Source organism: Populus trichocarpa, chromosome 16, assembly GCF_000002775.5.
Source record: "Populus trichocarpa isolate Nisqually-1 chromosome 16, P.trichocarpa_v4.1, whole genome shotgun sequence".
Lineage (NCBI taxonomy): Eukaryota > Viridiplantae > Streptophyta > Magnoliopsida > Malpighiales > Salicaceae > Populus > Populus trichocarpa.
Window position 1 is genome coordinate 10,080,585 of NC_037300.2, and position 23,755 is coordinate 10,104,339.

Below are 23,755 nucleotides of genomic sequence, written 5' to 3' on the forward strand. Positions count from 1 at the left end.
TAAGTTATTTAAATAAAACTAAATCATACAGGGTTTTTTTTACAACTCATATACAATAAATTAAAACAAATATTATATCTTGTTATATTATTTTTGGTCACCCCTAACAAATAATCCTAGCTCCGCCCCTGGGTAGAACAAGGGCACATATATCCCGCTGAGATCCATAAAAAGTATATTGTCAAACATGTGAAGTATGTAAGTTTTAGCATACATGTGCAATAGAACATTGACTTAAAATTAAAAATAGATAAATCAATATGTTAATTTTACTATTAGTCTGTATTAACATACCATCTTATCATTAAAATCATCAAGTAATTCAAAGAATTTTTCATGAAGCCATCTCATACAAAAAAAAAATCCTCTTAAACATCTCAGAAGGGGGTGCTCATTCGAATACATACTCACATAGAGCAACCTTATTCTAGATACCTATAATAGTAAGTGTTTGTCCATTTATAGGCAAACCAAGCAAAAAGATAACATCATATAATGCAGGCTTCATCTCACCTACACGAAGATGAAATGTGTGAGTCTTCTATCTCCATATCTCAATAAGTGCACTGAGCAAGTCATGATCCATATTGATATACTGAAGACGAGTAATGTAATAAAAACGTGTGTCTATGATGAGCTAAATTACATTATCTAAATGTGACATCAACTTATAGAACCTATAATACATCTTACGTAAATCATGCAAAACCAAAAAAAATTAAAATAATGTGTTAACATGAATTATAGGATAATTAGCACAATACTTTCAATTTCTTGTGATATAAAAAACAAACTAACATTCCCATTTCATATGGCCTCCAATTTATATAACTCTTACAACCGTAAAACAAAAAGATCAACCAAACCATGATTCATGTAGTGAGAAACTTTACCTTTACATGTACATGAAGAAGCACCTCGTGTATGTAACATCCTAACCAAATGTACTTATAAAATTCAAAATCAAATTTGATACATAACATAACATTTGAAACAATAGGAAATTTATTGCATTAATGGTTTCAACTCTTATTCAAAATAACTTTACTTGTATTGTTGTGAGCATACAATAAAAAAAAAATCAACCATGATTGACCTATTTATCATAGAAATTCAATTGGTAGTGTATATTTGGTAGTTGGACAAACTTTCAGAACTAAAGATGATTTAATGAATATTATTAAGTAGTGACACATTACACATTCACTTAAGTATCGAGTTCAATGTTTACAATCAATATTTGCTCAATTACAATGTGTTCATGCACCTAATTATCAATGTTACTTGCTTGGGGGATACCATAAAAGATGTATTCCTTTAAGATAGCAAAGTTAAAAGGTAAACACACATGTACCAATACATACATAAAAAAGACTATCATCAACTTGATTCAAAATTTATTGCATTAGTGGTTTTAACTCTTATTCAAAATAACTTTACTTATATTGTTGTGAGCATATAATAAGAAATCAAATTGCAGTATAAGTTCAAATTTTCTTATTATAAAACATGGGCTGCAAAACAAAAGATACCCAAGCAACTTTTTGGTACACATGAGGACTCATTTGAAATGCTACCTAGATTACTTTTGGTGATACATAAATCAAATCTTGGGAATTTTTTTAGTGGAAACATAATAGACAGCTTGACAAAGAAGTTTTTTTAGAGAGTTTTTTATGCATTTGATCCTGCAATTAAAGGGTTCAAGTTTTGCAGGCCAATTATTAGCATAAATGGCTCCTATTTGTATGGAAAGTTGTTGATTGTGGTTGCTTATGATGCAAACAATAAGATTTTACCTTTGGCTTATGCACTAGTTTAAAAAGAAAATAATATCAAATGGAGATAGTTCTTACTTTTCCTTCTACATCACATTACAAGTGATCATAGTAGTTGTTGTATAATATTGGACAGGCACACTAGAATTAAAAATGGAATTATAAAAATTTAGCCTGATTCGATTGGATATCATCGATATTGTGTTAGACACCTAGCAAGCAACTCTAATTACAAATTCAAAAAAAAAATAGCCAAAAAGAACTTGCTTAAGATTATTATGAAGCTTTTAAGCATAAATTTGATTCATGGTTTGATGATATCATAATAGTCACCCAGAATGGAAAGAATGGCTTGAGCATGAACCAAAAGAAAGAATGGTACTTTTTTATTATAGGGGTCACCGATAAACAATATGACAACAAATCCTTTTTTAATCTTTCAATCATGTTTTGAAATGTACACGATCTTTTCCTATTTTTGTTTTAGTCCAATCAATATTTTATAGGATTAATGCTTATTTTGTTATGAAAAGGAAATGCATATGACTACATTGCACATGGAATATTATGGCTTCTTGTTGTTCAACTAGGATTGTATGCCAACATACTTAGATCTAAAGATCATACATAAACTAGGTGTCAAAAAACATTTAAGTTGGCATAAGGAATATGCATATATGGTAAATGACAGAGTTCTCATCGACCTTGTTCATATGTTTTTGCATGTCGTATAAAAAATCATCTTAATGTTACCTAGTATGTTGACCCGTCTTATAGTGTTTAAATGTACAATAACATATATGGGATTCCATTATGTCCTTTACTCGATGAATTAGATTTGAATGAATATATTGGTCCTCAGGTATACCCAAACCCTTCCATATAAGAAACTGGTTAAGGTTGATAAAAGTCCATTCGATTGCATAATAAGACAAAGATGTCACATATGCGGTCAGATGATGTTGGGAAATAATTTTATAGGTTGATGTTGGAAAATGTTGGGATAAATTGCATTGTTGATGTTGAGATTTTTTTATGTTGGAAAATATTATGAAATAATTGTATTGTTGATGTTTGAAAATGTTAGGATAAATTTCATTGTTGATGTTGATTGAAATAGGTTAACGCTGGAAAATGTTGGGTAGTAATTACATATGTTGATGTTGGAAAATGTTGGGATAAATTGCATTGTTGATGTTGTAATTTTTTTTATGTTGGAAAATGTTAGGAAATAATTGTATTGTTGATGTTTGAAAATGTTGGGATAAATCACATTATTGATGTTGATTGAAATAGGTTAATGTTGAGGAATGTTGAGATATATTTACATGGGTTGATGTTGGAAAATATTAGGAATAATTGCATTGTTGATGTTGAAATAGGTTGATGTTGGAACATGTGACACTAAATTACATTGTTGATGTTGAAATAGCTTGTGTGGAATCTTTATTCAGAAGATGATCTGTCAGTTGCTCCTGTTATATACGAAATGACCATAGACTTATGGACATCAGTGGCTTCCTTATTTTTTTTTAGCTTATTGATATGCATTTCCTAGATCGTGTAATGTGATAATTTGGCTTCCAGCAAAACATCTCGTGTGACATGAATATAAGCGATAAGTTGCATTTCATTAGTTATTCGGGTAAGCACACCAATTACAATTGAATGATCCACCATCTCCACTACATATCGATGTGGGATGCACAAAGAGATGTGATATTTTGGGAGGTGCATCCTGTAATTTTCAAGAAGGAATACATGATCTAATACTTGGGTATAACACGTTAAATCTTTACACCAAACCTAGTGCAGATTCCTCCATGCAATGAGATGGAGTATTAGCCACATGAATGTTGGATTCAAAATGTTGTAAGTATTTGTTACTTTTTATAGGCTTGGTGAAAACCAATGTGTTTTATTTATCAATTAATAAATGTATTTGCTAATATTATATTGGTTAGTTGTTACACGATTGTCATCGTGTTATTGCTGATCTTCGTGATCTCAAAGATGATGATGGACAAACTCATTATTATGCATATTTTTGGTTCAAAACATGCCACACTACACTTAAGCTGTTAGGAGAGACATTGAGTCTGGATGATATTGTCTTAAAGGATGAGACCACACTGACAAGTGAAAGTCATGTTATTGATGAATTTGACTCATCCACTCGTTGTCGCAAACATAGATAAGCTCGGATGTGCTATTATATTGTGTATAATTATATTGTGTTATTTTGTAGTTATGAGTTTTTTTATTATTATTATTATTATTACTTTTTTTATATTGTTTTGGCCAATTTTCGGTTAATTTTTAATATTGTCTTACGTATAATGAATTTTCATATTTTTTTTTAGATAAGCAGAACTTAAATTATTAATTTATAGGTAAACATGTGAACATTGCGAATAGGTTTCTAATAATTTTAAATCAAGTATTTACAAGTTAAAAAAGCACATTATTATGTTCTGTTATCATCAGCATCAATTATCTTTATAATTAACAAATAAAAACAACATTTAAAAATTGCATGAATTATCATTACAGTTATAATTAACAAACAAAAACAATGTTAAAATATCATAACAATTATCGTTATACCACCAACTATCATGCTATACTCATTTGAGGTTCAAGTTTAGAGTTTATGAGTTTGGGTTTTGATATTAGAATTTAAGACTTTAAAATTTAGAGTTTAAGGTTAGAGATTATAGGTTTGAGGTTTTGGATTTTGGATTTTAGAATTTTAAGTTCAAGGTTAGGGTTAGTGTAGTTAGAGATTAAGGGTTTGAAAATTGGATTAAGGGTTTTATGAGGTGTTAATTTAGGGTTAAGATAATTTAGTTTAGGGGTTTTGTTTAGGGTTAATATGAGATTATGGCATTTTAGGGTTTGGTTTGGAGTTAGGATAGTTTAGGGTTTGGCTTAGGGTAAATTTGGGGTTAGAGCTAGGGTTTTGGTTAATAACAAAATCATGCTTTCTACTAGCGACTCAACTACTATTCTAATGAGTGGTTGATTATTAAAATCAATTTAATTTATAGTTATGTAAAAGTGTATTATTTTCCAAGTACTTTTAGTTTGGTTAAAAAAAAACTGCATGGAATTCTTGATCTTTTGTAGAATATATCAGACTTCATTATCACACAGGATATTTTCTTGGGAGATCACACATGACAATTGGATTAAGGGTTTTATGAGGCGTTAATTTAGGGTTAAGATAATTTAGTTTAGGAGTTTTGTTTAGAGTTAATATGAGATTATGGCATTTTAGGTTTTGGTTTGGAGTTAGGGTAGTTTAGGGTTTGGTTTAAGGTAAATTTGGGGTTAGAGCTAGGGTTTTGGTTAATAACAAAATCACACTTTCTATTAGCGACTCAACTACTATTCTCGTTAGTGGTTATTTATTAAAATCGATTTAATTTGTAGTTATGTAGAAGTGTATTGTTTTCCAAGTACTTTCAGTTTGGTAAAAAAAAAAACTGCATGAAATTCTTGATCTTTTGTAGAATATATCAGGCTTCATTATCACACAGGATATTTTCTTGGGAGATCACACATGACACAACCGCTTCAGATCTCTTTGAGAGGCACCAATTAGCGCATAAAGCAGAACTTTGAAACGTGTTTGGAAGAGGATCGCAATCACGGGCGTGACAACTGACAAGAGGTAAAACAGAGCATGCGGCCACAGTTCATCCACTGCCATTACGCTCCTTTAGATTCCAAAAATTTGAACTCAATCAGGGATGCCAGGGGTCCTTTATTATTATACACACGCTTTCCTGACATCAATGAATTAATTATAATTTGATAAAAAAAAGACCAATTCAAGAATGCTTTTGAATTTCTACGCAAGAAAGTAGATTAAAAGCTTCGCATCTATTAGATTTATATGCTGTGTCGAAGCTTTTCACATGTTTAATATCATGCTGGGAATTTAATGAAAACCCTCGACAAAGCATGAGCACATTTAGTGAATCTTACACTTTTTTTTTTTTTTTGGTTCCATTTGTAGTGAGCACTATAATTTGAAAAAATAAAATAAACCATTTACACTTGTCTTTTTCCAATCACTATGCAGGAACAACCTGAGGCTCTATCGGTGATGATCCATCATCATCGAAGGTCTCACCCTTTGCTGTCTCCTTGTCATCTTGTTCAAATCCTTGCTTAAACCTATCATAATTTGTGGGCTCACTAGTTTTAAATGGTCGTTCTCCCAGAACCCTAACCAAGTCATCCTGATGGAGGACCTCCTTCTCAAGTAACAGCTCTGCTATCTGTGCCACTTGCTCTTTGTGCTCCTCTATCAACTTAACGGTAGAGTCATATGCCTTGCCCACCCACTCCCTTACTTCACTGTCTATAATTGCTCCCGTCTCACTGCTGTAGGGCTTGCTCATCTCAAACGCATCATCCCTCTGAGGGAAGGAAAGAAGTCCCACTTTATCACTAAAACCGTAAACAGCCACCTGGGCATAAGTCATCTTAGTGACCTTCTCCAAGTCATTTTGGGCTCCAGTTGAAATCTTTCCCAGCAGAACCTGCCATAGGTAAATTACAACGCCATTTACATTAAACAAAATCTTAAAAGAGTATGAAGTTCTTGCCCTTAAAAAACTATTCCATTAAATGATGCAATAAGCACAGTTCCTATAGCTAAAATAAAATACCTATGACGAGAGCAAATCAGATAAAAAGACTGATAGATGTAAAAAGAGAGGGGAATAAAAAATATCAAATGCAACCACAACCGCAACCACAACCACAATTTAAAACTATGGCTACTAGAAACTACATGTTCTATTAAAACACGATTCTCTTTAACATAAAAGCGAGGGACCATATGTTGAAAACTGACCCTATAAAGTAAACTCAAGATCTATTAAGCCTTACACCTCATACATTTCACAAATGTTATGACAACATTAAGAATATGCATAGGCAAATCTTGTGAAGAGCTTCCTCATATAACTTTGACACAGTTTTTATGCATCACTCGTCAATGAGATGTCAAAAGAAAAGGACACTAAAAATAAACAACAGGAATAAAGAAAACATGTATAGCACAATACAGAATTGTTTTTTAAATTTTAATGACTTTGAATAGCAGATATTTAATTAGTAATGAAAACCAACATTATGATTAAGAAAAGTATTGTGATTTTAAAATATAAAAAAAAAAAAGTAGTCTCACATACGATGTAGCAGCTCCTTTATATGATAATACACAACACTACTAGTTCATGGTGCAACTTGACTGCACAAAAGGCATCATGTTTTGAGGTCTCAGATTGGAGGCTCATTTTCTTTAATTCAAGAAGCTAAAAGCTTCAGCACACATCTAAATGAACACATTCAAGACTATAAAGTGCATGCATTTAAGAACTGATTGAGATTTTAAACTTATTTATGTACAAGTCCTGGGTCATACAATAAATTTAGATGGCCAGAACATTAAGGAATCTTCACTCAATACTTAAAACTAGCTAAATTGTATAAAGACCCACTTAATTGTAGACCGTTTTGATTGTCACCAATTATATTTATTTTCTTTTGATTTTATTACAGGAACTATGATGTGTTTGGATTCGAACTCCTTCTAACACCACTCACCATTGAAACTCCACCTTCGTGACCACTAAATCAACTTAATCCTTTCAACGTCCCAAACAACATTTTGATATTAAAAACCATTTTTAAACTCAAAAATTTGAGTTTTTAGTTTTTTCATTTAAAATGTCCAAGTCTTGAAACAGTCAATCTCAGTAATGCTTGGATTTAAAATTGGTATGCAAGAATTAGCATCGATTGAACCTTTCATTTGGTGGTGGTATCATCACTAGTCCTGGTCATCAATTGAACCTTTCATTTGGTGGTGGTATCGCCACTAATCGTGGTCAAAACCTAATAGAGGGGGTCACAATCCAAACACCTCATAGTTTAGGTACTAAAATCAAAAGAGAGAAAAAAATAAAAATAGGGGGTGTCAATCAAAGCAATCTATAGTTCAGGAGATCTTTATGCATTTTAACCCTTAAAACTAAAGCAATATGCATTTTTAATAAATATATGTTAAAAATTGTATTGATAGATCAAGAATCCAACTTATCAAGAAGTCCTGATTCACTAATATGAGATCATACTGTGGGGGAAAAAACAACAGGATGAGAGGGATTGGTATTTACCTGCTCGGCAGCTCTACCACCAAGTGTCATGCAAGTCATATCAAAAAGCTGCTCTTTGGTCATCAAAAGATTTTCATTGGGAACATACTGAGCAAAACCCAGTGCTGCAGTACCCCGTGGAACAATTGTTACCTTAAGCAAGGGTTCAGCATGTTCCAAAAACCAACCAGCAACAGCATGACCAGATTCATGGTAAGCAACAGTCCGCCTTTCAAGCCTGCTTATAACCTAAACAATGAAACAGTAAAATAATTTAGCTCAACTTCTAACCAATGATGATAACAAAATGCATTTTCAGGGACCAGACAAAACAAACCTCTCAGGTCCACTATATTGAATTTCAAATGATGTCCACAAGACACATTAATTAACTGTGGAGAGCAAGAGATTTTCCTTCAGCATGTTTCAACTTATGGGTTCAAACATAAAACTAAGAAAGACTTGATGAACATAAATTCTGCAGTATAATTGACTTACCGCTCCATGTTTTAAGAAGAAATAATTCAGAAGGATATACAGCAGGAGAAGGCAGTGAGATTAAAAGGTTAAAATGGAAAAATTTATTTGTCATAAAGCATGAGAGGTCATGGGGGGGTGAGCACAAGATAGACATCTCAATGCAATACTTCATCAGATCAGTTAAAGTTCCCACACACTTGCATGTGGGAACTGCACAGAAGGAAGGGAAAAAAGGTCTATTCCAGATGATGAGAATAAGTTTATTAAAGCAGTGCCATGTCTACCGACAGCATAAAACCATGTCCTTATACATGATACATCCATGTCTGAGTGAAGTATGGAGAAAACACAATCAACATGTCATGAACTAGTATAGAAAAAGAAAAGGTGCAGCAAAGGGACAAGATACCTTATTCTTCTTTTCCAAACCACCAATTACCCTGTCTATGGCTGCCTCAAAATGATTCATTGTCACTTGTGCACTCTCATTCCTTGCAGCTATTAAAGCAGCTTCATTGCAAATATTTGCAATGTCTGCACCAGCAAATCCAGGAGTAAGAGCAGCAAGTCGCTGAGAGTAATGAGATGGCTCATTATCAAGTTTTAGCTTTTTTAAATAGATAAGGAAAATCTGGTTTCGGCCTTTGATGTCAGGCTTGTCAATGGTAATTTGACGATCAAACCGACCAGGTCTCAGCAATGCTTTGTCTAAGATATCAGGTCTGTTTGTGCCAGCAAGCACAACTACTCCAGAGGTGGTCCCAAATCCATCCATTTCCACAAGCAACTGATTAAGAGTACTTTCGCGCTCATCATTGCCACCTGAAAAGCCTCCACGACCCCTTGCTCGACCAATTGCATCTACTTCATCAATGAATATAATGCTAGGTGCACATTGTCTTGCCTCCTGGAATAAGCTTCTAACTCTGGATGGCCCAACTCCAACAAACATTTCCATGAAATCAGACCCGGACATGGATAAGAAAGGCACATCAGATTCACCAGCAGTTGCCTTTGCAAGAAGCGTTTTCCCTGTGCCTGGTGGGCCTACAAGGAGGGCACCTTTCGGAATTTTAGCTCCCAACTCCTCATATTTCTTTGGATTCTTGAGGAAGTGTACAAACTCCATAATCTCTTGCTTTGCCTCATCACAGCCAGCTACATCTTTAAAGAATACCTAGATTGCCATATGAAACATGCCAGGATTACAAGGCTGAGCAATATTTTATTTCATCATTTTAGAGAAAAGAGATACGATCGGAGCACTGTAATGATCCAGGCGAGCGAAGGTGGGGAAGAACTCAGTTACAGTGACTATAGTGCATTGTGCACTGTGAATCCTGTTCCACAACGAAGAAGCATTATATGGACACAAGGACAAAATATTGACAACATACAATATGTTTTCCAAACCAGATGGTGCTTACTCCTTGTGGAACGGGATGAACAGAACCATAGCAGAACATATATATCTTACTGCCCTAGATTATGAGTCACGATACCTTATCTTTGGCATTCTTATCCAGCTTTGTAATATGTGCTTTTCCCATGTTAAATATTCCACGGCCTCCTCGTCCACCAGGACCACCAACACCAAGGCCACTCTGCATTCTTCGCCCCATGAACCACAGGACTCCTAGAAGCATGGCTGTTGGAGCAAACCTCATCAACTCTTGAAACCAGTTCACTTCATTCACATAAGTTACAGGGACAAAATCATGAGGATCAATCCCTAGAGCTTGCTGGGCTTCCTCCAGCTTCTCTTCGAAAGATTCAACACTGACAATGTTAAAATAGAATTTGTACTGGCCATCGTTCGTTCTGGAAGAAGTACCATTAACATTATCACCACTTTGATTTGCATTCTGCGGTGAGTTCCTCACATGTACTTTTGCAACTGATTTATTTGAAACAACTATGTGATCCACTAGACCAGGTTCCAGTAACTTATTCTTGAACTCTTGGAAACTAATCTGAAGAACATATCAAACAGCTTACATGGTGAAGAAATGGTATGAAAATAGATATTTAGACAAACCAGAAAATGTGGCATCAGAATTTACTTGACAACATCAGATATCCAGATAGAGAAACAAAATGCACAAAAGAAAGAGAGCAATTCAAATAAGTTCAAGGATCCAAATTTGGGTTCAGATAAATTAACATAAGGATTCATGGGATCTATAAGAAACAAGCAGCCAATTATGCCCAATTTAAAAGATGGATAAACACAGTCCTTTCATACAAGCGTATAAACTCTATTTCAAAGAGCTCCAGAATACCAATTGATAGAATATTTAATTAAAGAAATTGAAAGCCACCAATAATCGAGGCGTGCACAATCTATCTTCATCTGATTATAGTATCGCCAATATAGTCCCATTCCCCAAATGACATGACTGAAATAAAATAGCTAGGTTACCAAATTTTCTTCAGCATAGAAACCCAATGTCAATGAAATATGAAAGTTGAATTAATCAAACTTCAGTTTTTCTAATTGGAAGGAACTAGTTCGAACTTTTATGAGGATAAGCTCAATGATTTCAAGTGCTTTAAATACACTTCATCAATTAAATAAAAATATGAATGATTAAAATATGATTAGTAATGCATGGAACTCTAAAGTTCAATAATTGCAAAACTCCAATTCGGATTTTCCAGTAAGCCCACGGTACAGAGAAGTTGCATTGTTTAAAAGCTGAAGTAACTAAACCTTCATATTCAGGTATTCACATCAGAAACATTCAAATACTAAGGTCTATGGCACTCTATGCTGCAATAATGACAGCTGCATTAGGAGGAATTACAGCCAAGAGAAGTTGATGTGCGCACTGAATAATGCACATTTCTAGACTCACTAATTTCAAACATAGAATGTCAGTGATTTTATTTCCTGTATTAGATTATATTATTATTAGAAACGAGACACCAACTGCTCAGAGTAGTTTAGAAATTATAACCTGCTTTTGCTCCTGAGTATTGAAAAACATTGAAGAATACACAAAGGCAAGGAATAATAAAGGAGTGATAATATTTTGAAACAGCTTCAGAGTGTTCTGGGAATCTCCACCACCAGCACCACCAGAGTCCTCTGGAAAATCATAATAAAAAAATGGTAATCATAGAGCATGAAAGTATACTATTGTGTTGGACTGCCAAATGTCAGAATATTTGAATAATATTAAACAATGCTGAACTGCTTACAGATTTAGAAAAAAATTCTCTTTTTTTTCTAAATAAAAAGATTTAGATATAATCATGCATTTATCATGTGTTAGTAAGCTGAGTAAATATTTAAACTATGCATCCAATCACAACAATAGTTTAGAGGAGTGACCCACCAATTGTCTTTCTTCTGCGCATCATATACAGAAATAATATTCCCAAATATATCATCATTCAGAAACACCTAAGCCCAGCAACATGGGTGTAGCATCCTCTCCTACTTTAAACTATGCATCCAATCACAACAATAGTTTAGAGTGACCCACCAATTGTCTTTCTTCTGCGCATCATATACAGAAATAATATTCCCAAATATATCATCATTCAGAAACACCTAAGCCCAGCAACATGGGTGTAGCATCCTCTCCTAGTGATGTGTGCTTGTGCTGTTATGCACACACTCCCAAAGACTTTAACAGTTAAATATAACAGTGTTCAGTTACAGGACCATAATGGAAACTAACATGAAACAAATCTCTGCCAAAACCCTCATCAAAAAGTAAACCATGTTAAAACTTCCTCAATGTCATGCGGTTATTTCATATAAAACAACATTCATTGTTCATGCAAAGTAGAAATCCTGGCTTCATTAAAAATCCCCATCATCAGCATGAAGGACATGCATTTAGAGATGGACAAATATAAATTGAAACTCCCGGCCTCATGCATAAATTGGTTCGGATAAACAAGATGATATTCATGTTAAAAGTTCCTGAAACAGAATCTAGGTAAGTAAGGAAATAAAGAGAAAAGACAACATTTTGAGACTCATAAAATTGCTCAAAGAACCCCCCCCCCCCCCCCAAAAACATCTTGAAGAAAAAAACAATAAACAAAGACCCTAAATCACTCAGGGAACAAAATTGCCTTGGCTAATATGCAATGTATCTCTTCCTAAAAAGAAAAAATAAACAATCCAACAAGCACTTAAAAATTGATTGTTTCAACATCATCAGACATGCACATGATCCCATCTTGAATTAATAATTCATACCCCTTAAACAACCAAAACAAACAATGAAAATAACAAAAACAATAACAATAACAATAACAATAATAATAATAATAATAGGAGGGAAAAAGAAAAAACAAAAACAAACCTTTGGACTCCGATTTACTCTCATTTGCCTTGGGAATTTCCTTCTTATCTTTTGGGTAATAATTCTCATACTCTACAACAACCATCATAAAAAAAAATAACATATCAGCACCCAATATCAAACCAACATTTCAAAAAAAAAGGAGCGAGAATAAATTATGACTAACTTACTTCTCTTCTTGGGAGCTTCACTACAGAAAAAGCGTCTAACCCTAGGGTTCGCAAGAATAGAATTCAAATTCGACAACTGCGTGCTTGACACAATCTGTTTCCCAGCTCCAGAATACGATAAATAACCTCTTACAATCCCTAATCCACGTATGCCATTACTCTCTAATGCCGCAAATCGCGAAGTTAGTTCGTCAACTAACACAGTTCTCGCATTAAAAAGGTAATTACCTGTGGTAATTACGTTCTACAGCGCACACACAAAAAAAAATTAGAATACAAAAAAAAAATAAGAACACAGAGTAAATAAAAGAGTAGTGGTTTTATTTTTTGTCGTTTACTCTTTGTAATGTTGAACGAGCAGAACGAGAGAGAGAGCGACCGATTCTTGACAGTATCATTGTGGCAATCGTAAAAACATCAATGAATAAGACTTGTTGTTGAGAAGTGAAACCCTAGATTGATATTTGATAGAGTGTCCTCTGTTTGGATGATGAGAAAATAGATTGATTTTTAATTTCTTATTAATATGGGCGTGGCGTCCGAGAGAGGCATGAAGTGTCTGTTTACATAAATGGATAAAATCAAGATATCAATTCCGTTTCGGTACTTTTTTTTTTTTTTTTCAATTGAAATAAAATATTTTGATTTCAAAATATTTCAGTGTGTCATTTCAGAATTTCAGAATTTTACTGTTTATATATATATATATATATATATTCAATAAATATAATTTAAATTCAAGATAAATTAATTATAAATTATTCAATATAAACACAATATCAAACAAATGTAATTTCAAAATTTAAAATATTTATAAATAATCAAAATTAAATAGATCTTTAACTTAAAGTAATTCAACTTAAATAAAATATCAAAATATTATGAAAGTAAAATATTTTAACACAAAAAAAAAACATAAATCAAACATTATTTCCATTATTAACATAGAAATAAGGATCTTGATCTTGTGGTGCTATGTAGAGAAAGTCATCAACTAAACATTCCAATAGTTCATCATTTCCACCAAGCTCATTCTCGTCATCAAAATATATTTCTTCATCCTCTAAAGTCAAAGTGGACAAAGGTGTTTCAATAGTTTCCCAACTTATATCCTCTCCAACAAAAAGGCTAGGTTATTCACAAATTCATTCATTCAATAGGTCAATGTTATCAAGGCTAATGAGATTTAAAGCATCCCTTATTTTGCTTAAATTTCTACAAAGTATAAACATAAAAAAAACAACATGAATATAAACCATATATATTAGTGATAAATCTAATTTTAAAAAATTAATATCATTGTTAATGAAAATAGTAATAATCATTTTCAATATTATTATTAATATCATTGTTATTGAAAATAGTAATGAAAAAGAGTTTTTTATACTTGGATGATTAATTAATTAAATTGAACCGGGTTCAATTTGATTCAATGGCTTTTCAAGCTCGAAACGAAACATGTGAAATGAAACTGAAACATTCCGGTCGAAATTTAGCCGAAAAATCCAGAACGGATCGAGATTTGAAATGAGGTCAAAATTATTCTGTTTTTTGAATTGGTATGAAATGTTTCGACCATTCCGGACGAAACGTAATGGAATTGACAACCTTGGATAAAATGGCTTGTTGACCCAATAAACACTTTTTATTCCCTATAATTTATATTTTAAGTTTTTTATCTGCTTTATTATATTATTCTATACTCTAAAATACTTGGTATTTTCACTGTGTATTTGTGGTTGTGCAAAATTTTATTTTTTTTAATTTGGTCCTCAAATTTTATTTTTGGATGATTAGATCTTATTTAAAGAGTGATTGATTTTAAATTTTTATGAAAGGATGGGATTGGAAGGGGGGTGAAATGAAAAACGTGGTAAACATGGCTGACATACCATAAGTTTTGAAAAAATATACTTTGGTCCTCCAACTTAAACAATCACGCAAATTATACAATTTCAGTTCCTCGAAATTGTTCCAATTCCATTTTAGTACAGATGTTTATTTTTGTTAATTTTTTTGTCCCTGGTTGAGAGATGAGAGAGAGAGGGGTCGCTAAATTTTGACGGTAGAGAGAGAAACATGTCGTTGACACCGATTTAGACCATCAAAATGAGGGATATTTGTGTCAAATTATTCCATTTGATGAGAAGAGTTCATATTACGTGTTTTTGTACCTTAAAAATTCATGAAAAAAACATATATAAGCTCGGGTTGATTTTTTGTTTCAGGTTGAGTTCGGTTTTTTGAGCGGTTTTTTAAGGTCATTGATAGGTTTGTCATAGTTTCTAAGGTGTTTTTATAGGTGTTTTGGGTGAAAAACGGGTTGAAAACAGGTTCTTATATCAAAAGAACATAGGCCTTGATTTTCCGGCCACCACAGTGGCTGAAATCTAGGCAAAACAAGCGACGCGTCGTCTGCCTCAGCAGGCGACACATCGTTTGTTTTTTTAAAAAAAGCCAGGCGCGGATTAAGAAAAAAAAAAGGGCCCAATCAAACGAGCCTACCTTGATGAAATGGGCAAGGCGGGCTAGCTGCCACTAGACCCAGCAGCGCCTGACCCTTTTTTTCTCCTTTTTTTTTATTTCAATTAATGCTTTAAAAAAACTTAATTATATTTATATTGATACCTCTTCTCTCTTTTATTCTTTTTAGAGAGTCTCTTTTAAATAATGGTGACTTTTTGGTTATACGTTTAATTTTCGGAGAGGTTTTTCAGATTCATCTATGGTTTTGTTTTTATCTTTTGTATAGATAAATAATATTTTTTAAAATAACAAATATTTATTTCAGATGATATTTCCAATATGTATAGCCTTACATGTTTTTTCTTTTTTTCTTTTTATTTTATTCAATCAATTTAATATATTTTTCTATTTCTATTATCGTTTGATTAATTAGCAAACATGATCAGGTAAATGTCCTGTCTTTCAAAATTAAATATCTTGATCTATATTTGTCTCTTGGTTTTTCAAGTTTTATTTTTAGGTGTCATTAATGATTTTTTATTTATTTATTAGCGTACATAATTCTCAGTTTATTTGATTACATGTGTGCATAAACTTTTTGATTTGTTAAATTTTTTGAACTACAAAAATGAGTTAAAAAAACCTGTATGTATAATTTTTTATGGAAAATAAAAATATTTAACCTACGACAGGGCATGAGTCACGTAACTAGTCTTTCTCTATAAGTTATTTATCATCTTCCTATGTTGTTTTAAACATTTTGATTTCCTAGGTTTTCTTAAAACTCTAGTATATATTACAAGACTGCTAGTTAATCCAAAGTGTTTTCGAGGTAAAAAAAAAATATTAAGACGATGTAAGTATTTTTAAAACAATTAAAAAAATGAGACTTAAGTTTTTGAATTGATTGGATTTAAAAAAACTCGGTTAATTTAAATAAAAAATAAAAAAAATACAACGACAATAAATGAGCTGGAAAAAAAACTGACAATGTAAAAAAAAATATAAAGTTCATCGAAAGCAAATTAAATAATAACATGAAGTTCAAATATCAAACAACTCGATGTTAAAAGGTAAAACTGAGAAAAAATAATTAAACAATCGATGGAAAAAAAGACTCGAGTCAACTCGGGTGTAGCCGCTAACCCTGCAACCTTGGGTACAGGATTAGGATAACTGCATAAAAAGCAAAGTGAGAGAGAAAAAAAACATGAAAACCAATTCCAATAAATCAAATTTTGAGGGAAGAAATTGAAAAAAAATAATTTAAAAAGGACCTAAAAAACCAAAGTTAACTCGTGCTAACCTTCGGACTCGTGACATTGGTTATGAGCTCTAAAAAAAACCAAAATCAACTCGTGCTAACTTTCAAAATATGTGACATTGGTCATGAGCCCGGGACTAACTACATAGAAGGCAAACTCTAAAAAATAACATAGCAAAATTCTAAATTAGAAAAATATCAATGAATGAGATTGAAAAGAAAATACAATAAAATAAGATCCAAAATAAGAGAAATAGTAATAAAAAGAACGAGGACTAAATTTGATATAAAAAAATTTAACATGGAACATTAACATGATAAAAACAAATTGTAGGCGAATGAGAAATTAATCCCAAAGAACCCTATTTTATTTCAAGACAATTATTAAAACTTTATGCAATCAAGTCTTGGTTTTTTCAAATCTAGAATTCTAATTTCCTACATTAATTACACTCTAATTTTTAATTTTTACAATATATTTACAATCAAGTTATTCTTTATTAATCACCACTGTTTTTTTTTACTAATGATTCTTAATATGTATAACCGATTAGATTAATAATATGTTGGACTAAATACAAATCATAATCCTAAATAAAATAAAATTAGATAAATTAAATAATTTAATTTATTATTAATTTAACAAATTGATTGATTTATATTTGAAGATTAAGAGTGGTATCTAGTAACATGTCATGATCTTTCAAATATTAAAAAAGTTATATATGGTCTAACTTAACCTTTTAGTGATAAATTTCTTAATTTAACTATTATCCCTTCATCTAGAATGTTTTCATTTTAACATTTAAACATCGAGTATTTCTACTTTATAAAATTATATTTGTTACCAACACCGAAGTCATTAATTCTTTGAATATAGTTAAAACTCTTTTCAAATCTCATAACTCCTTACACAAGGATTTCAAAATCAATACTATTTGAAACCATATGGAACATTCCTTTAAATTCATCTAGGGTGATGAATTCTCACTTGATCACTCAGATACCTTTATATAATTTATATTATACTCAATATCTGCTCATTTGTTATCTTTGATTAAGGCAATGTATAGTTAAGACACAAAAAAAACATAGCATTTCATATTTAAGATAACTTGGTGATTTCAAGTCTAAAGATCACTTACACAACTACCATATAAGTCTTTCCATAGACATGTGTAATTTTTCCATATGAAATTCTCATGCGGTTTAGTTTCCTATACTTGTCATTTAACAAGCACATATATATTAATTCTAGGTATCCACTATACCTCAATTTATGAGAACAACTACTTCCTTTCATGAAGAAAAGAACATAATATGTAATAACCTTAATTACTCTAATTAATGTATAGTCTTAATTGAGCATTAACTAGGAACATTTAGAATATACTTTGATGTAATAAGAATCCTCATAATTATAATCACTTTATAATTTTATTTGCAAAACTTCCTAGTGACTTCATCATTACTCTATACTTATTAATCAAACTTAAATGAAAATTAAAGATAAAAAATATCTTTATAAATAAAATTATATGTTTTGCATGAATAAACATATTGATGTAACCACATGATTAGCTACAATGCTTATACACTGCAATCTTCTACTTTTACTAAAATCAATCGCTCATGTATTTAGTATTATCATGTTGCTCCATGTGATGGTAATGTTTCTACTAGGACAGTGCTTTAATGAGATCTATAAGACTCTTTTTAGTATGTACTCACTTTATCTTTATATCCTTCATTTCTATGATTTCTTTCATTAAATGGTATCAACTAAGTACAAGTTTTGATCATTAATGAGATCTTGATATCACTTATGTAGTGGCTCCATTGTTATCACAATACATTGCCATTAAATTAACAATAATAGGAACCACTCTTAGTTTTGTGATGAGCGTCTTGATTCAAACAATCTTTTTTGTTGCCTTATACGCAGAGAAGTACCCTACTTCAATTGTAGAATCTACTATGGTCTCTTGTTTAGAACCTTTTCGACTTACGACACCACCATTCAAAGTAAAAACACATATAAATTCAAATTTGCTATCATCAATATATCTTATTGACAACTAACATCTGAATATCCACAAACTACCAGCTCATCTGAATATTCATATATTCACATGTCGAACACTTTCTTTCTCCTCTCAAATTCCAAGGATCAAAATGTAAAACAATGAAGTTTAGGACTGAAACGTGAAACTCTCAAAACACAGGGACCAAAAATAATAAAACTAAAACCTAATGGACCAAACGGTTGTTTTTTGAACCCCATGAACAATAATAAAATAAAAGAGGTTTTTTTTTTTGTTTCTGTGTTAAACTTGATCCTTGTTGTTTCAATTTTTTAATTGATTAAATTTAATTTAATTTTTCAAATTCGATCATCAATTTAATGTTGAGATATTTTTTGACACCATAACCATGACATAGCTCTCGAACCAAAATGAATTATCAAGATTAAAACTATGTGAATATAACATAAAAAGGATAAAATAAAAATAAAAAAGCTCAATGAATAAAATCTAATAATTGTTCAGTGACTAAAAAAAAGGGGCTAGACTTAGACACACTGTAATAATCCATAGGGCACTTGTGTCTGATGCCACAAAGTGCTTATGTCTAATGCCACAGACCTTTATTCTATAGTTTATTTTGCAATTATAAGTGAAATTGCCACTCCTTCCTCGCGATTAATTTTGGCTGGCTAATTGATTTAAAAAAAAAAATAGGTAAAAACAATGATTGTTGAGTTTAAAAATCTGGGTTACTGGAATTCGAATTCGATTGGGTCGAAAGATTGAATAAAAGGAAAAAACATGGGTAGTAATCTTTTATTGTCAATTTACGCACTTATACACTGCTAATTCACCCAATGCTAGTGTTTAAGCCAACATCGAAACACGAATGGGAAAGAATGGGAGACCAAGACAAGGAGGAAGATGGTGAAGTAGGGGGAGAACGATAGGACGAAGATGAAGAATAAGAAGACACATTGTAGTTCGATGGGTTTCGAATCATAAAAGGCACCACATCTTCAAGCAACCCTCGAGGACCCATCGCTTCCAGGTCCGATTCTTGCATGTAATCATCAGCTGTGCTTGAGCTAGGCAGGGAACCAGGACTGGTCACATGTGTGGAGCATTCTTGGCCTTGTTCTGGTGGTTGTCGGGTTTCATGGGCTTGAAACTCGTCCTCTGAAATGGTCCTCTTAGGTTTCTTGGAAGGCGGATCAACATGTTGTGGCTGGTTCGATAAGAAATATGGGTGAGAAAAGTGTAAATGGAGCCCTTCGTAGGTGATGACGAGCGTGTCTGGATCCTCGCTGGACCTCTCCACCTGCTTTTTTGCACCGCACCGTCGGTTCGTGCACCTGTAGTAGCTTCTGTTCCAGCCACAACAAAGATATATGTCAGCAAGTTTTTTGTTATTAACTTTTGTTGAATTCTATTGTGAGATATTTAGTAATGTTTGGTAAATAATTAACTTTTTAGCACGATTTTTTTTGTGTTTGTTGTGGGATATATAGAACTCTCCACAGCAAAAAAAAAAAAAAACAGTAAATTCATGCTTCTGTTATTGAATTTTTTGTTTTTTTTATGGTGGATTTACTTCCCTCGCATTTGACCAGAGAAGATTTTCAAATTTCTGTCATCCTTTGGATATTATACTAGAACTCCTTAAGCTGGTGACGGAACCCTGAAAAGGTGATGTTTTAGAAACTACTGCTGGCTAACAAATCAACAAAATTCTAAATTCGAGTACAATATGTTCTTCATCTGATGATTGATCCTAACAGTCAGCGAAGCTATGGAATTATATACTGCAGTAACTGTTAATTCATCAGAGTTAGAAGTGATTGTATCAACTGTAAAGAAAAGAAGATTAAGGAGATGGTTGATTAGTTACCTGGGATGTGTGCTATTCTTGATAGACTTCTGCCCGTATTTCCTCCATTTATAACCATCACCAGCCACACCATTGTCACAGCTCTTCAGTTTTACAGTGTACTTGTTGTTCTCAATCTTACTCAAACCCTTTTGCAACAATGAGAATCTGGGAATATATATATAATAAAATTTAACAAGACCTTGATTAATTTATAGGTTTATATATAGAATTCAAGTTTATTCAAGGATAATTAATCTAGAGGGGATCGATTCCAAACCTGGCTTGTGAAACTGGTTGGGGTTGGTCTCTTCGGCTTGTCATCGACAAAGCATTCTCAATATCTTGCTTTGTTGGCCCTGAATACACTTTGGAAATGAGCTGGTTCATAGCTTCTTCATTCCTTGGAGTGGGACTTGCTGCTTTGGATTGGTTTCTTTCCTCTGGCAAGAAAAAGAAAGGGGATACATCATCAAGGAGCTCTCTCACAAGCTCATCTTCTTCACTCTCACTAAACCAACTACTACTGATTACTTCTCCTTCCATGCCCGCTCTCTACCTCTACCTCACAGCACAAGAAACCGAGATCTAGCAAGTGATAAGAGAAGTGAGCAAGAGAGAGGTCTGGGAGGAGGAGAGGAGAGTGGAGTGGATGAAGAGGTATTTGTGACCTCTACGTGCCCTCTTGACCTTTAAAGCAATATTTTACTTCGTTTTTTTTGTTGGAGAGAAGGGGAAAAAAAACAAAAAAGAAGAGCTGTCTTGCTATCTTGTATGTTATCATCTGCTTTGACTTGTGCAAGAATTCTACCGACTGTCAAATGTGATAATCGACAGTATCTACCATCCAGAGGGAGAAATTATGAAGCTCTTGAGCATGTAAAAGTTGCTGTGGAAAGGTGGTTGATTGTAGAGTGGTGTCCTTTCATTATGTGAAAATGATTGATCGCTTCGCAATTAATTTGTTTCGTTTGCAGAGCTAATCTCTTGCACTTTTGTGTTTCCTTGAAATTTCATTTTCTGTCTTCTTTGTCTTGTTCTATTGTTTTAATGGCATGGATGAATTAAGGGGAACCTAATCTACCTGAACCACGACCCTCGTTCAACCCAAGCGAGAGTCAACCACTAAAGAATCAATACAAATTATACTTCTCCATTAACGAAGTTGAGAGAGAGAGAGAGTTTGCATGAATTATCTAAGTTATCAATTCTGATCAAGTGTTGTCGTATTGGTAACATTCTCTCTTAAATACTTAACTTTATGCCAGTTGAGCATGCATTATTATCTGTTGGATGGCTCTATAATTATATAACCTGACTTGGGTTGCCCTAGCTAAAAAGCTGGATCACAGGGTTAATATTTAAGTTAATCTGGAAAAATAAAAAAATATATACTACAAATTACTCTAGTATATATCCCCTTGTGTCCAGGTCTAAAAGAATAAATAATGCAAATTCCTTTCACTAATTTACTTTGCCAAAAAGCTTTTTTAATTATGAGTTGATGTTTCAAGACTTAAATTTATATATTTACCTGTTTGTTTATTTATTTTGTTGTTCAAAGAAAGTAAATTATGGTGATTGTATGATATGTGCGCGCGTTAATGTATAAATTTGATATTAATTAGAATAAAATGGTGGGTTTTGTTTTATAAAAAATAAATATAATTACAAGCTTCGACCTCTAATAAGTAAAGATAAAAGTTCTACAAGTAATGTTTGGATCTTCTACTAAGATCATTATTTATTATTTCAATTAAAGATTAAAGTAAGCATCAAAAAAAGCTTTGAAAAAAGAAAAATCTATGTTGTCATAAGCATCAATTTCCTTTAAGACAGTCTTTATGAGGAGGAGGAGGAGGAGGAGGAGGAGGAGAGAATTCACCATCAAAATGCACTTCACATGATCACATTTAGCCAAATTTAGGTAGAATTTGAGTGGTCGCTTCAAAGTGAGGGAAGTTATGTCTCTATTTGGCTTTGACTTTTATTAGTTCTGGAAATGCCGCGCATAAGGACAAGCTGTGGTTGACTGTCAGAGTGGGCTTAGGTTTGCTTTGTCGCAATCTGCAAACAAGGCCGAAAGAGAGTAGTGAAGTGGGCGCAGGTTAACTTGTTTTGAACCAAATACTGTCCTCCATATAATATAATCCTCGTGTCGGGTTTCTCAAATGTCAACCCCTTATCAGGTGGGCCCGTGGTCTTTGATTGGCTGACGTGTGACTAATTGGTTCCTTTTACCGTTCTAACAATATTTCGATAGAAGTTTTAGAAAAATCACGGGTTATAAAAATATTATGAAAATAACACAAGTTTTAATATAATTTCTATTAAAATTTAAGAGTCATATCTTATTTAAATTAATTAATATGTTCAAAATTTCATTTAAAATTTTATAAAAACTTAATCATCAAGAAATGAGATTCAAGATCTAGCAACCAAGAAAAAAAATATAAGCTGATGTGTTATGAGAGAAAAAAAAAAGATTATTAGAGATACATTAATGCTCTGTTTTAAACATAACAATATTATTATAAAAATCTCGATAAAATGATTCTATCCATACATTAAAAGACGACCAAACGATGTGTTAATTGATTAAGGGTTTTGTTTAGAGTTAATTATGATCTTATTTAGTGGTCTTTTAAGATATGGTTAAAATTATCTCGTTGAATTTTTTTTCACGTTACCGGGTGTGTAAATATAGAGCCACAGTGTATATTCGGTAACCCATTTTTCTTTCTCTTATTTCTCTTTTTTTCTACATCACTTTATCTTTTTTTTTTCTTTTTAGATATCGAATCTTAAATTTTATTTTTTAATTATTGGATTTTTATTGAATCTTGAGGTGAATTTTATTGAGGTTAATTAATTAGTAAAAAATATATGTATTGAAAAACAACTATGATTGTGTACAAAAACAATATTAAAAAATACGGTGGTGTTTAAATTGTTTTATTTCTCATATATTTTTCCAACTAATATTATTCTTCCAAAAATTTTAAGAAACCGTGTTATTTTTTAAAAAAACAAATTCACTAATTTGGTCCTACTTGTTTCTGATTCTCACGTGTGGAAATGAATGGAGCGGTTCGACCTGTCCCGTCGGTGTACCAAACCAAAGTTACCGAACCCTATACGCCAGAAACAACACCGCCGAGCGTGGCCTCACAATAAAGTTGGGTGTGTGGTTTTGCCA

General features: G+C 32.4%; 2 protein-coding genes across 6 annotated transcripts; both read right to left on the reverse strand.

The window, feature by feature from the left end:
- Window positions 1-5,647: 5,647 nt before the first annotated feature.
- LOC7486518 (ATP-dependent zinc metalloprotease FTSH 8, mitochondrial) lies at window positions 5,648-13,473 on the reverse strand. 5 transcript variants are annotated; one of them, XR_008057636.1, is made up of 9 exons: window positions 13,268-13,473; window positions 12,930-13,173; window positions 12,760-12,831; window positions 11,395-11,525; window positions 9,937-10,407; window positions 8,844-9,611; window positions 7,976-8,203; window positions 7,605-7,694; window positions 6,199-6,331 (listed from the first exon to the last, which is right to left on the reverse strand). XR_008057636.1 is itself a non-coding variant. In XM_024587710.2 (8 exons), the coding sequence occupies exons 1-8, from the start codon at window positions 13,325-13,327 to the stop codon at window positions 5,861-5,863; spliced, it is 2,445 nt and encodes an 814-aa protein (XP_024443478.1). In that variant the 5' UTR covers window positions 13,328-13,470; the 3' UTR covers window positions 5,648-5,860. The 5 variants fall into 5 exon arrangements, 4 of the variants coding, with proteins under 4 accessions (XP_024443478.1, XP_052304029.1, XP_024443479.1 ...); XM_024587710.2 differs by lacking the exon at window positions 7,605-7,694 and having other exon boundaries at window positions 5,648-6,331; window positions 13,268-13,470; XM_052448069.1 differs by lacking the exons at window positions 7,605-7,694; window positions 12,760-12,831; window positions 12,930-13,173; window positions 13,268-13,473 and adding an exon at window positions 11,926-12,118 and having other exon boundaries at window positions 5,648-6,331.
- Window positions 13,474-19,473: 6,000 nt separating this feature from the next.
- On the reverse strand, window positions 19,474-21,232 carry LOC7468810 (probable WRKY transcription factor 49). The gene is made up of 3 exons (XM_002323473.4): window positions 20,837-21,232; window positions 20,578-20,724; window positions 19,474-20,053 (listed from the first exon to the last, which is right to left on the reverse strand). The coding sequence occupies exons 1-3, from the start codon at window positions 21,100-21,102 to the stop codon at window positions 19,537-19,539; spliced, it is 930 nt and encodes a 309-aa protein (XP_002323509.1). The 5' UTR covers window positions 21,103-21,232; the 3' UTR covers window positions 19,474-19,536.
- Window positions 21,233-23,755: the final 2,523 nt, after the last annotated feature.

Coding starts and splice junctions, on each gene's coding strand:
- LOC7486518 (XM_024587710.2), bottom strand. CDS start 13,327: ATGATACTGTCAAGAATCGGTCGCTCTCTCTCTCGTTCTGCTCGTTCA. Junction 11,526..12,759: donor GAGTAAATCGGAGTCCAAAG/GTTTGTTTTTGT, acceptor ATGATTTTCCAG/AGGACTCTGGTGGTGCTGGT. Junction 10,408..11,394: donor ATACTCAGGAGCAAAAGCAG/GTTATAATTTCT, acceptor TATGTTCTTCAG/ATTAGTTTCCAAGAGTTCAA.
- LOC7468810 (XM_002323473.4), bottom strand. CDS start 21,102: ATGGAAGGAGAAGTAATCAGTAGTAGTTGGTTTAGTGAGAGTGAAGAA. Junction 20,725..20,836: donor CAACCAGTTTCACAAGCCAG/GTTTGGAATCGA, acceptor ATATATTCCCAG/ATTCTCATTGTTGCAAAAGG. Junction 20,054..20,577: donor AAGAATAGCACACATCCCAG/GTAACTAATCAA, acceptor TGGCTGGAACAG/AAGCTACTACAGGTGCACGA.